At 41.2% G+C, this 14,258-nt stretch overlaps 1 protein-coding gene across 5 annotated transcripts in view; it reads right to left on the reverse strand.

The window, feature by feature from the left end:
• SMARCA2 (SWI/SNF related, matrix associated, actin dependent regulator of chromatin, subfamily a, member 2) overlaps positions 1 to 14,258 on the reverse strand; it is a 120,061-nt gene that overhangs the window by 94,029 nt on the left and 11,774 nt on the right. For all 5 annotated transcript variants that reach the window (XM_055790263.1, XM_055790258.1, XM_055790259.1 and 2 more), the window contains one exon: positions 4,926 to 5,049. In XM_055790263.1, coding sequence (XP_055646238.1) covers positions 4,926 to 5,022 — 97 coding nt within the window. In that variant the 5' untranslated portion in view covers positions 5,023 to 5,049. The remainder of the gene's footprint in view (positions 1 to 4,925; positions 5,050 to 14,258) is intronic.

A 14,258-nucleotide genomic window follows, 5' to 3' on the forward strand; every position in this document is an offset into this window, starting at 1 on the left:
GGAGCCTATTTACAGGCTCACAGATTTCTGGCAATAAGGGACAGTTACAGCTACAACATTTTACCTAAGTTGTCTAAAACAAACCAAAGACCTCCAAACAATCTCCTCCCTTTGGTCCACAAAACAGATGAGAAAGACTTCCAGTGTTGACTTAAATTTCATGTGACACAAAACCTACAACATGTATTAAGTAATCCCTGTCCCAAAGGTTAATTATCTTCATTAAGTAAGATGCAGTTAATGAATACAGTCTGAATTAACCTATTTGAAATTTGCAGATACCAAAATTCACTGCATTTTTCATTTTTTTTGTGGTTTGGTTGTTGGTTTTTTTGAAGATAAAGGATCCATCTATTACAAGCCTTTCAGCCACCTGGGAATATGAAGACTGATCAAGTCATCTTTTAATTCTGTCTCAGAGAGAATGAAAAATGGAGTTTAACATTCTCCAAGAAAAAAAAAAAAAACCAAAAAAAACCAAACCAAAAAACAGCAACAACCGCCCCCAAAATCTTCCAAGTTTCAAATAATTCCTTTATTTGTCTTCTAAATATAGCACAATTTTACAGAACCACAGAATCATTAATGTTGGAAGGGCCTTCTGAAAGTCATCTAGCCCAACCCACTGCTCAAAAAGTGTCAGCTACAGCAGGCTGCCCAGCAACACATCCAGTCAAATTTTTACTATCTCCATGGATGGCAACAAGACAACCTCTCTGGGCAACCTACCGTACTGTTCAGCCACACCTACAATAAAAGCATCTTGTCTTATGTTCCAATGGAATTTCATGTAGTTTATTCTGTGCCAGTCATTTCCTCTTCTGTCATTGTTAATCACTGCAAGGAGTCTGCCTCCCTCTTCATCACTCTGTCCCATTAGGTATTTCTGAGCCTTCCAGGCTATGCAGTTTCAGCTCACTTAGCATCTCCTCTCACAAAAGATGCTTCAAACATTTGATGCTACCTTAAACATTTCTCAACATCTTTCTGAACTGTAGATACTAGAATGAAATACAATACTATGATACAGCCTTCAGCCAATTCATTAGAGAAGGTGACACAACCCTTCTATTAATGTGCCGCTGCTTCTGTATGCAGGTAGTACATTCCATCTCATGGTTGCAAACACTGTATATGGCAATACACATTTAAGTCTGCCCGAACAACCAAACTCTTTTCAGCTTTTCTGCTTCGTATGATACAGTCTCATACCACCTACACAATAAACTATTTTGCTCCTAGACATACGATACTGTTGGCTGTACTAAAATCTGTGCTAGCAAAATAAAAGCATTCTGTGGCATGTCCCCATCAGCCTTTGCTGCCAACTTGTTTGTTACTTACTGCTAAACCCCTGTGCTATCTGCAAATTCTATCACTGCTGACTTTACACTTTTTTCTAGAAAAATACACTGAACTGCACTGAACCAAAAGTGTCCTACAAGACTAACTAGAAAAATCCACAATTGGATGATTATCTTCTATTTACAGTTAGCTTTATAATCTGTCATTTAACTAGCTTAATATATTTGATATAGAATATATTGATTTTACTTAGTGCTATCTTTCTTCTAAATCAGAATGTCATACAGTAACAAGCCAAGCGCCTTGTATAACTCTATCAAGTAAAGCTGTGTCTATCATTACTACCACTGGTTTCAAAAATGCATAAAGAAACCTCATACATGGGTCGGGATCCATTTGCCTGACAGCTCTACAAATACTGTACTGCACTAAGTGCTGTATGACACCTGTCTACACTTTAATAAATCAATTTAGCTTATGATCTCCACAAAAAGAACAGTAAATTTGTTTGACAAGGTTGACTTTATGACCTTCAGAAAGAGATGGACAGGGTCAAGAAGTGGTTCCATATGAACCTGGAGAGGTTCAACATGGCCTAGTGCAAGGTCCTGCACCTGAGTCAGGGCAAACCCTGGCATCAATACCGGCTGGGGGATTAAAGCGTTGAGACCAGCCCTGCAGAGCAATTGGGAACAGAGATGGGTGAAAAATTCACATGAGCCAACAATGCACACTCACAGCCCCAAAACCCAACCATACCCTGGGCTACATCAAAAGAAGCATGGACAACAAGCTGAGGAAAGTGATTCTGTCCCTCTGCTCTGCTCTGGTGAGAGCCCACCTGGAGTACTCCTCCAGATCTGGGCTCCTCAGTACAAGAAAGACATGGACCTGTTGCAGTGGGTCCAGAATGGGGCCAAAAAAATGATCAGAGGGATAGAACACCTGTCCTATGAGGAAAGGCTGAGAGGGTTGGGCTGGTTCAGCCTGGAGAAGAGAAGACTCCAGGGACACCTTATTGCAGCCTTTCAATACTTACAGGGGCTTAGAAGAAAGATAAGGACAAACTTTTAGTAGGGCCTGCTGAGATAGGACAAAGGGTATTAGTTTTAAACTAAAAGAGGGTAGATTCAGACTAGATATAAGGATGACATCTTTTACAATGAGGGTGATGAAACACTGGAACAGGTTGCCCAGAAAGGTTTTAGATGCTCCATTCCTGAAAACATTCAAGATAAGGTTGGACAGGGCTCTGAGCAATCTTATCTAGTTGAAGATGTGTCTGTTCATTGCAGAGTTGAACTAGATGATATTTGAAAGTCCCCTCCCACTCAAACCATACTATGATTCTATGTTTTTTCCACAAAACTATTCTCAATGGCCTGAATAACAGACAAGGCCATACAGAATTAAAAGACAATGTTCCTTGATTTTACTTAGAATCAGTGCTACACTAAACAAGATTTAACTGATACATCACCAATCTGCTTATGCTTTCAAACTAATGGCAGGAGTTTAGGGTCATCCATTCCCTGGGGTTTTGAACTTCTTCAGCTACTTTCCACCTAATGTCTGAAATAATAAAATTAACTAGCGTATATTGAGGCCTACAAACAATAAACCATGAAAAAAATAGACCTAGAACTAAAGAAGTGCAATTTCTATTTGACATGCATATTGCTAAAAATTGTGGTAAACTGAACTATCAGATATCCAAGATTCTACAACGAAGTGAACCTTACCATAAGTCTTGGTTTCTAATAGTATACTAAACACAACTGAAGATTTTGTCAGGATAAGAAGATTTACCATGAATTCTTAAAGAACTCACACTGTCCTCTCACTATGAGTGTGGGCGTGGGCAACCTCCCTGTCTTTTAACACATTGCCTATTTCCACAAAACTTGCAGAAACACAACTGTCTTACACGACTCTAATACCACGGTAAATCAGACTGTGAGTATCCAATAGGTTGACAGGCTACTAAGAAACCTGGTTTTCTATCTTGAATTTGTACACTAATGAGGAGACAGTACAAGGTTAGCAGATGGGACTTTGCCCAATGTGTATCAGAATAGCCTTAACTGCTATCACCATTTTTTGTGAAAAAAAAAAATTGCATAATAAAAGAAGGACACACAGAGGCAATGAAAGCTAAAACACTCCTTGATAATATCAAGAGTATTTGAAACACTAGAATGGGGCGGGGAGAGAGGGTGTGTCTAATCATTTCTTTAAAAAGCCTGCTTACATCAGAACTCCAGTATTCTCTGTTTACCTTGCAATAGTTGCCGACTTTGACCAAAAAGAGAGCAGGAATCTGTAGTCTTTAGCCTGCCACAGTTGCTACTAATACAATCATCTTCTCGCAGAGCAACACAACCTTGAAGTCTCATCTCAGCCAGCACAGGAAAGAAGAAAACTCAGAGCTACTTTCACCTGAAGCATTTGCAACCTATGCTCTTATATTTTGAGCACATTATGTTTGAATTGGGCCCATCTTCATCTTCAGACTATGCTCTGTTCATTACAAGGAACAAGTTCATAACAAGCAAAAGAGTGTCTCTGAATGCAAAGGTAAACTTGCACTCTCGGATGACCATGCTTGCATCTCATTGAAATCAGTGGAAAAGCTCTAACTGATGTCTCTGCATTAGTCTCTGTAAAGTCAGTTCTATTTTACTTAACTGATGTTAAAAGATGTAAATGGAAAAACAGTACTTTCTAATGTTCAAGGTCCCAGACAGGGATTCAGCTGACAAATTACAGTCACAGCCCACCGAAAAGCCACAAAGCAGTTCAGGCAGAGTCATATTGCTGATCTGTACCTGTTTTCTCCTTCCAGCATTTCTCTTATCCTATGTAAGAAACAGCTAAATACATCAAACAGCAACCACCTCTTAATACATTTATACGTAGTGTGTCAAACCAGGACCCTAATTCCAGTTGGGATTCTTCAGGTGTTGCTGGAATACAATTAACTAGGCAACATACAAAGCCTTATCTGTTGAACTAATTAATACTAGTAGATATTAACAGTTAAATCTCCAATATACTGAGCTACTTACAGAATGCTTGTCCTCTTATGTTGCAAATCAAAGAACACAAAGAAGGCACGTAGCAATATGGTAAAAAGAGTTTCTATTTCCTGGCATAAAAAATTTTGGAAAGAACTTTGATCAGCCAGCCCTTGATCAAATATTATAAATGTTAAAGAAGGTTTCTTCAGGTTTGCTTGGGTTCTTCTCTCTTATCATTCCTTCACCACAGGACTAAAATAAATCATATTCTAATGCATTTACATTTAAAATAGCTACAAAAGATAGGCAAGAACTAGGTGGGGATTTTTAAGAGACGCGAACAAATCTGTCATAGCACAGTATTTCTTACATGGTACTTACCCCAGCCGCAAACCTGGACCATAGCTTTTTTCCCAATACATGACTGATAGACACTCCAGAAAGCAAGGGGATTCCATTATTCACCCTGCCCTGTGATATCAGTTCAGCCTTTCCAAAAAAAGCTCAAAGGAAATACTGGAAATCTGTTACACATAAGTAATGACTCTTTGTGGAACAAAGGGACCCCAAAATTATACAGCATGCAAAGTATGTATAAACCTTGGCTATGCTGGTCCATTGGACTCTGAGGTGGGCCCATTCCAGGGTGAGGAGGTCGCATACTCTTCATGGAGCCACAATGAACATCTTCAACCATTCCTTTTTCATGCAAGCCATCAATAGACTGTAAAAACAAAATAAGGATTTATACAGATATAGTATATAAATCCACTATGAAAATCCAAAGTATTTTAACTCAAACTTTAAAACAAATACATCAAAAGTACAAACTTTAAAATACAATGGGAACCTTTACCCCTGCAATCAGACATTTGGGGAAGCACAGAATACCATTAGACTGCTCATCCCCTCTGTTTCCTTTTTGCTGTTTTTTCTCCTCAAGAACTGTTTGGCGATGCCAGGGAGGCAAACTGTCCAAATACAACACATGAACCCTATTGGCCTCATATTACAAAGCAGTGTAACACACACCAACTTATGAAAATATAGCTTGTGGCTTGGCTAGAGTTATTTTTAACCCAAACCTTGCCCTTTCAGCCACTACTCTGTTGGAATGACCTAAACACTGTTTCTCTTCAAAAACAGAGATGACATTGCAGGAGGTAACCTCTTCTTTGCAAGCTAAAACAGGGACAAGGCATTCAAGGAAGGGAAAACAGTTCTACTCAAATACTTGTGCTCCCTACAGTTCCCGTCAGCTCATTTGCTACTCAAAACCTACATTTCTTGTGGTACTTGAAACACAAAACAGGGCCAAGTGCCTTCTTCAGAGATTTAAGAGAAGACAGCTTGGTGTCAGAAAAACATGCTGAGTACACACAGGGCACTGGAAAAGGCTCCATAATAGAAACTGAAGGACTCTGGAAGTGAAAATATGGGAAAAGTTACATCAGAAGGAAGACGGCTTAAGAAAAATAAGAAGTTTTATGTGAAAGCAAAAATTACATCAGGTCCCTAACTAGGGAAGAGATTATGCTCATTAACTCCTAACTTAGAGCACTGCAAGCCTACTGTGAATGGAGACCTCACAGTCTGTTTTATATAAATGCACATGTACTTATTGAGAATTCTTTTTAAAAAAAGTTAAGAAAGCTTACTCCAGTGGAAAACACAGACAGTTAACAAAAAGAGTGTGAAAGAAGCTACATGAAGTCACAGGAAAAAAAAAGGTGCTGTCACATTTCTTTTTCTCAAGCCATTTGTTGCACATGAATCAACTTAAGCAGAACTAAACAGGTCACCCTTTGTACAAAGGAACACCTAGTTCTAAATTTTAATTTGTAAACCGTTCATATAAATTTTCCACTTTCCATTGCAGTAATAATATTTGATTGAAAGTTTCTTTAAACACACGGGTGGCTTTTTTTATTAGAATTTTTGAAGGATTTAATTTCATTTTTCTTTATCAGAAACTATGGGTTAAAAGAAGAGAAGTTACAGAAAAGTAATTTTTTTTCATGTTTCATCAAATCATTTAGTTGTCACAACAGTATAAAAACATTTGTCAAAACAACCTATATCAGAAAAATACCTGTTAGTCCAGAAGTTATTTCTGACTACAAGAACTTGGGACATGCAGCAGAAATGTAGAGATAGATGACTGACACATTAAAAATAGTTCCACTGTGCTAACCAAGAAATCCCAGTGCCCTTTTCTGAGGCATGAACATTCCTCCTTCTTTCTTCACCCCTGCTTACAAAGACAACCAATGCAGAAGAAAACACTGAGTTCTGCCTGCAGAAGCTGACTACTACAGAAATCGAAACACTTGTAAAGCCAGATTCATTCCTCTTTTATCATGGTTTGTGTCGGAGACTAAATCTTTAGGACTACCACCAGGAGGAGAAGACTGTGCAGGAAATTGGATCTGTTTTCCACAACAGAGGACTGTACCTGTACACATCCGTGGTGTGACTGCAGGGATGGGTGTCACTGCACTGATGGGTGGCAACCGTGAAACCTCTGTGAATGCAGACAGCTCTGATGGGACTAAGGTGGGACACAGCATGCGTACCCTGGGCATCAGAAGTACCAGCATATAGAAGGTGGGGAAATGAGCTAGCATTAACAAAGAGCAGTCAGTAGGAAAACAAGTATGTGGCCTTTCAAAAAGAGAATAAAAAAAAATAATCAAACAGGAACAGAAAAGTAATGACACGACCATACAAGAATACATCAATTGAAGGAATGCTTCTATGGAAAGAATTGATCTAAAGAACAGGTTTTTGTAAGATAAGTGTTTAAAAGAACAAACCAAAACCTGCAGCAAACTGAAATGCTTCGAGTCTAATGGAAGGGAGCCTAAATATAGCAAGAAAGGGGTTTGCTTCTGTGTGTTTGCAGAAATTATGCTGTGAAAAGACTAAAAGTGAAATTCATTAGAAACAGATTAGGAAAGGTAGAACTCATTAATCAGGTTTTTTACTAGCAAAGCTACAAAAGGTGAAGATGGCATAAACTTCTTCCAAGACAAAATTAGTTTTAATGATCACAGTACTGCTAATTTATGCAAAGAGACTTGTATTTCCAAGAATGTTTTTAATCTAAAGGCACCTCTACTGTCTATGGAAAAACCCTATAAAGTAAGTGAGACAATTCAGCAGACTACAAGAACTGAAAACCAGTTATTCTTCATAACTTCTTTGAATAATCATATAGTTACAGAGTTAGATGATAACTTAAAATCTATGTAACAGATTAAAAACTACAGAACGGATCACACACAATGTAATTTCTGTAAATTCTTCAGTACTGTATAAATTACTAAAGATTATCTTCCACTACGACATTGTTGGCATGAGAAATGTAACTTACACTATAAGCAAGGCACCACTACCATGTTGGGATACTTTTTTTTTATTGTTTTAATGTGACAGAAGGGAAACAGGAGGTTGAGACATACTCAACTTTGAGTACACTTTACTATTTTCATTGGTCCCCATAAGTCAGAACAACCACAGAACACGCCAGATATATAAACAGTGCTTACAGAAAATGAGGACTGAACTTCAACTGTATGTAAGCCCACACCTACAAACTTGGCAGACTTACAGACTTCAATGCCTAACACATAAGGAACATTTTGCCTACACTGCTTTTACTCTGAATTTAGTAACTAAGGTCTTCCCAGAGACAGCATTGCATCACAGTTTGACCTATTTCCAGGTAAACTGTCAGATTATGGTGTCTCCTTTTGTTTCCTTCCCCCTTCTTAAAAAAGCAAACAAACAAAACACCAGCCTTGAAATCAGAGACTAAAATCAAGTATCAAGCTAGATTTCTTCTATACTATGCCTCCTTTATACCAAGAAAAATTACATAAACCAAACAGGAATGTGTTCTCACATAGAAACACCGAATTGTTTAGGTTGGAAAAGACCTTTGAGATCATCAAGTTTAACAGTTAACACAGGACTGCCAAGGCCACCACTAAACCATGTCCCTCAGCACACATCTATGTATATTTTAAACACCTCCAGGGATGGTGATTTCACCGCTTACCTGAGCAGCCTGTTCCAGTGCTTGACCACACTTTCTGTGAAGACTTTTACCTTAATATCTAATCTAAACCTCCCCTGGCACAACCTAAGGCCATTTTCTTTCATCTGATCCCGTCTTATCTGGGAGAAGAGACCTACCCCCACTCTCACTATAACCTACTTTCACATAAGTTGTACAGAGCATAATAAGGTCTCCCCTGAGCCTCCTCCTCTCCAGACTAAACAGCCCCAGTTCCCTCAGCTGCTGCTCGCAAGCCTTGTGCTCCAGACCCTTCCCCAGCCCCGTTGCCCTTCCCTGGACACGCTGCAGCCCCTCTACGTCCCTCCTGCAGTGAGGGGCCCAAACCTGAACACAGGGTTCGAGGTGCAGCCTCACCAGTGCCCAGTGCAGGGGGACAGTCCCTTCCCTTGCCCTGCTGGCCACACTGCTCCTGACACAAGCCAGGGTGCTGCTGGCCTCCTTGGCCACCTGGGCACACTGCTGGCTCATGCCCAGCCAGCTGCTGACCAGCACCCCCAGGCCCTTTCCCACCAGGCCCGTTCCAGCCGCTCTGCCCCAGCCTGTAGCGCTGTGTGGGGCTGGTGTGACCCAGCTGCAGGACCCGGCACGGAGCCTTCTTGAACCTCATCCAGCTGGCCTCAGCCCATCAGTCCAGCCTGTCCAGACCCCTCTGCAGAGCCTCCCTGCCCTGCAGCAGATCAACCCTCTCCCCGCAACTTGATGTAGTCTGCAAATTTACTGAGAGTGCACTCAATCCCCTCATCCACATGATTGATAAATATATTAAACAGGACTGGCCCCAGCACTGAGCCCTGGGGAACACCACTTGTGACCAGCCACCAGCTGGATGTGACTCCATTCACCACCAAACTTTGGGCTCGGCCATCCAGCTTTTAACACAGTGTAGAGTTGCACCTGTCCAAGCCATGAGCAGTTTCCCCAGGAGAATGCTGTGGGAGATGGTGTCAGAGACTTTACTAAGGTCTGAGTAGACAACATCTACAGTTTTTCCCTCATCCACTAGGCGGGTCATCTTGTTGTAGAAGGAGATGAGGTTTGTCAAAACAGGACCTGCCTTTCATAAACCCATGCTGGCTGGGCCTGATCCCTGGGTTGTCTTGCACATGCTGCAGGATGGCACCCAGGATGATCTGCTCCATAAACTTCCCTTGGTCAGCACCACAGTCAGGCTGACAAGCCTGTAGTTCCCCAGATCCTTCTTCCAGACCCTGTAGATGGGCATCACACTGGCTAACTTCCAGAATTCCGGGATCTCTTCTGTTAACCAGGACTATTGATAAATGATGGAGAGTGGCTTGGTGAGCTCCTCCAGCAGCTTCTTCAGTACCCTCGGGTGGGTCCCATCCATCCCCATAGACTTGTGTGTGCCCAAGTGGAGCAGCAGGTCAGTAACTGTTTCCTCCTGGACTGTGGGGACTTCATTCTGCTCTTTCTCTCTGTCTTCCAGCTCAGGGGGCTGAGTACTCTCAGGGTAACTGGTCTTGCTATTAAATGATGAGGAAAAGGCTGAGGTACTTAATGCTTTCTTTGCCTCAGTCCTCATCCTTTGTGGCAATGTTCCCTCCTGCATCCAATAAAGGATGCAGATTATCCTTGGTCCTCCTTTTGTTTCTGTCCTGGTTTCAGCTGGGATAGAGCTGATTTTCTTGGTGGCTAGTGCAGTGCTGTGTTTTGGACTTGGTGTGGGAATAGTGTGGTCAGGGACTTTTTGGTTTCTCAGGCCCTGCCAGCAAAAAGGCTGGAGGGGCACAAGAAGTTGGGAGGGGACACAGCTAGGTCAGCTGACTGAACTAGCCACAGAAGTATTCCACACTACAGGATGTCATGCTCATTATATAAATGGGGGGTTCAGCTGGGGCTGCGGATTGTTGCACAGGGACTGGCTGAGTGCAGGAGGGGGCCTGGAAATCAGGACCATGTTAGCTGAAAGGAATGTGCTCGAGCTTGTAGGCCACAAACCCTGGGAGAACAAGGAATGTGAATAGATAACAATCAACAGGGTGAGTCATGCTGAGAGAAGCTAAGGGAATGAGGAACGGATGGCACCAAGGAAAGGTAACACCTTGCTGTTAATTGATGGCAGTTAACCACCAATCAGGGATTGCCTAGCCTGCAATGCTTAGCTTCAAGAACCAATCTGTTTAAAACGCGCAGCTTCTGAAAGTGTATATAAACTCGTGCTTCTGTACAATAAATTGACATCTTGCTTGCATCAAGCTGCGTCCCGTCTCTTCATTCGCAGCAGCTGGGCATCAGTCAGCAGGTGGTGAGCAGTAACATTGTGTGTCAGTGGTTTTCTTATCTTCCTTCCCTTTGGATTTCATTCCCCTCCCCTTCTCACTCCTTTTCATTATAACTGTTATTATTATTGTTATTGTTGTTATTATTTTGTTTTTATCTCAATTGTTAAACCGTTCTTATCTTAACCTTCCAGTTTTACATTCCTTTCTAACTCTCCTTCCCAAACCCCGGCGGTGGGGGTGGGGGGGTGAGGAGGTGGGTGAGTGAGCAACTGCACGGCATGTAATTACCAGCTGGGGTAAAACCCCAACAATTTCTAATGATCTGTAAAAACACTTTTTGTTATCTTTTATGGCAGTGGCCAGCCTGAGGTCTAGCTGGGATTTTGCCTTTCTAACTTTCTCCCTGCATAACCTTGTGACATCCTTGTAGTCCTACCTAGTTGCCTGCCCCTTCTTCCAAAGGTGCTAAACTCTCCTTTTCCCCTGAGTTCCAGCCAAAGCTCTCTGTTCAGCCAGGCTGGGCTTCTCCCCTGCTGACTTGTCTTCCAGCACATGGGGACAGCCTGTTCCTGTGCCTTTAAGATCTCCTTACTGAAGAATGTCCAGCCTTCCCAGGCTCCTTGGCCCTTCAGGACTGCTTCCCAAGGGACTCTGTCAACCAAGGTCCTAAACGTGCCAAAGTCAGTCCTCTGGAATTCCAAGGTAGCCATTCAGTTGACGCCCCTCCTTACTGCTCCAGGAATTGAAAACTCTATCACCTCATGATTACTATACCCAAGATGTCCTCCGAACACATCACCCATCAGTCCCCCCCTGTTTCTAAACAGCAGGTCCAGTGGGGCATCTCCCCTGGCTGTCTCACCCACAAGGCTGTGTCAAGTAGTTACCTTCACTCCAGAAACCCCCCAGACTGTTTCCTCTCTGCTGTGTTGTACTTCCAGCAGATGAAACTGCACAGCATAAGTCAATGCATCACTGATGAACAACCAGACGAACTGTGGTCATCCTTGCAGCAAGCACTTGGCCAACAACTCTGTTAATCTCTTATACATCACGAAACCATCATTTTACATGACATGTCTACTGATTTTTCAAGGTTGACACCACCACTTCTTTTTTTCATTAATGTAAACACAGACCACAAAAGTAATGCACAGAACATGACAGCTAGATAAAAAGGCATCACTTCCAGGGCCATGACAGAATTTCAAGAATCTCAGAATGTCTAACATGCACAGATCTGCTAGCCAACAATATTTGAAATGGGAAACCATTTGCCTTCCGTTATAATGGACCATCTGAGTGAACAAATAATATTCAGTAAAAAATACCATTTTTGTAGGAAAATAATTTTTTCTTTCACTTTTTCTCTTACTCACCAAAACCAGTAATATTGCCAGCGACATCATAATTCCTCCACAGCCAGTAGTCATTTTCAGTACACACCATTGCAAAGTCACAAAGTGATAATGCATCAGGTTATGATTAAATGGAAGAGAAAGTAAGAGCTCACAGTACTCTTCCCGTCCCTCAAGTAAGAACCATGCAAGTTACACAGATATACTGTTGTCATAACTAAGCATTAAACAGTTAAAATCACATGGCCCAGCTGGTAAGAGCACACAGAAAGCTGTATCAGTTCAGATAAAAGCATCCAGCCCTGTGTTCTGCCTTCAGAGGAGCTCATCTGTGGATGCTGAGGGAAAAGTAAGATTAGGGCAACCATGTAACTGCTTTGCTTTAAGCTTTCCCAGCTGCCAAGTATTTTCACCTCATGAGACTCTCTGAGGCTCTTAGTTTGTCTGTTTAGCATTCCTCCCCAGACAGAATTTCAAGTGTTTCTCCTTAAATGTAGCTGTCTTGCATCCATCACATACTTGAGTAAAATCTGGAACTGTATTTTCCTGACGATTTGATTAACAGTCTAAAGATTACTTAAGAAAGTAGCAAGATAGCTAATTCATTGTTTCTGTCAAAACTGCATTATGTAAATCAACAGTAAATTTTCCTGTGGAAGGGTTTTCTGGTTAATAAGTAAATATGTAGTCTTTAACTTTCATATTAACTGTTGTTAAGAAACCATACTTTAGGAGTTACATTTTATCAATATCAATTTGCATCAATCAGTGTTTTCTTTATTGTTGGACACTGGATTTTCTGAGGGTTTTTTATGCATGACATCATTCTTTGTAAGCTAGTCAAACATCTAACAGAATTAAGTTGTTTCACTACTTAAGGTTGTGAATTTTAAAAGTAAAAACCACATCCCATTGCATACAGGGGATGTGTATCTCACGAGCAGTTGTGCAATTGAGACACTTTTTATGTAATGTCTCAATGTGACTGCATTTCATTAGGGGAAAAAAAAAGTGTTATGTTACATTATGACTTGAAAGTCAAACTTCTTTACATAATGCTAAGAAGAAAGAAAGTGTTTACTTGGTCAAACTGCAGGTGGATGACCAGTTTTTCGATTACATGGAACAACACTCAAGGAGGATTTGCAAAACAGTTTAGATGCACCCTTTCACAGCATTTCTTAAAACACACCCTTCCCTCAGCTGTCACGATACATGATTTCTGGCATTGCACAGGAAACAGACCAGAAAACTGATCTAGACTGAAAAATTAACAAAGGATATTATTTTATTTTATTTTTTTATCTGGATCACTTCAACAGACCCATTTTCCAGCTTAGTGACCCACACACAAAGGAACGCTGGAACTTGGGAAGTGCCAACCTAGAGGACAGCAAGGCTGTTGCTACTAAAATAAAGACTTGTGAAATTACAGCCTTTGTTCCATTATCAGAATCAAGGTATGGAACGGGAAAGCAATTTTACTGTAACTATAATGACTACAGTCATCTCTGAATTGGCTTTCCAGATTCTTCACATTCGTGGTGCATTCTTTAAAACATTTCACTGCCATCTGAATGAGATAATTTCTACTCTGGCTCACAGAACTTCTTAGATGCTTCCAAAGTCTCTCAAATAACTTTGTGGGATGACATTTGTTGGTTTGTTTCTAATGATAAGATAGCATTAAATGTCTGAAGAACACCCAAGGTGAAACAGGATATATAGTTGAAAACATAATGTATGGAGCATTCAACTGTTTTATTGCAAAATTCATGGTGCCACCCTCTTCTTCTGCAGGTACAGAATCTCTTAAAAATAGAAAGAAAACAGAGAACTGAAGGATGTAAAAAACCTGGATGTAAAAAATGATGTTTGGGGCATTCACCAGAGTACTGGAATCTTGGGCTGTAACTGACACCATAAATCAGGAAATGCCAGTGTCTAATCTGGCTAACAGCTAAATTACATGCTCCAAGATTCAAATGCAAAAGTGTTAGTTACTGAATAATGTGGCCAGCAGAACTACAGAAGTGATTGTCCCCCTGTACGAGGCACTGGTGAGGTCACACTATGAATGCGTTCACTTTTGGGCCCCTCACTACAAGAAAGACATTGAGGTACTGGAACATGTCCAGAGAAGGGCAGTGATGCTGGTGGAGGGTCTAGAGAACAAGTCCTGTGAGGAACAGCTGAGGGAACTGGGGCTGTTTGGAGAAAAGGAGGCTCAGGGGAGACCTTGTCAATC

The sequence above is a fragment of the Falco peregrinus genome, chromosome Z, assembly GCF_023634155.1.
Source record: "Falco peregrinus isolate bFalPer1 chromosome Z, bFalPer1.pri, whole genome shotgun sequence".
NCBI lineage: Eukaryota > Metazoa > Chordata > Aves > Falconiformes > Falconidae > Falco > Falco peregrinus.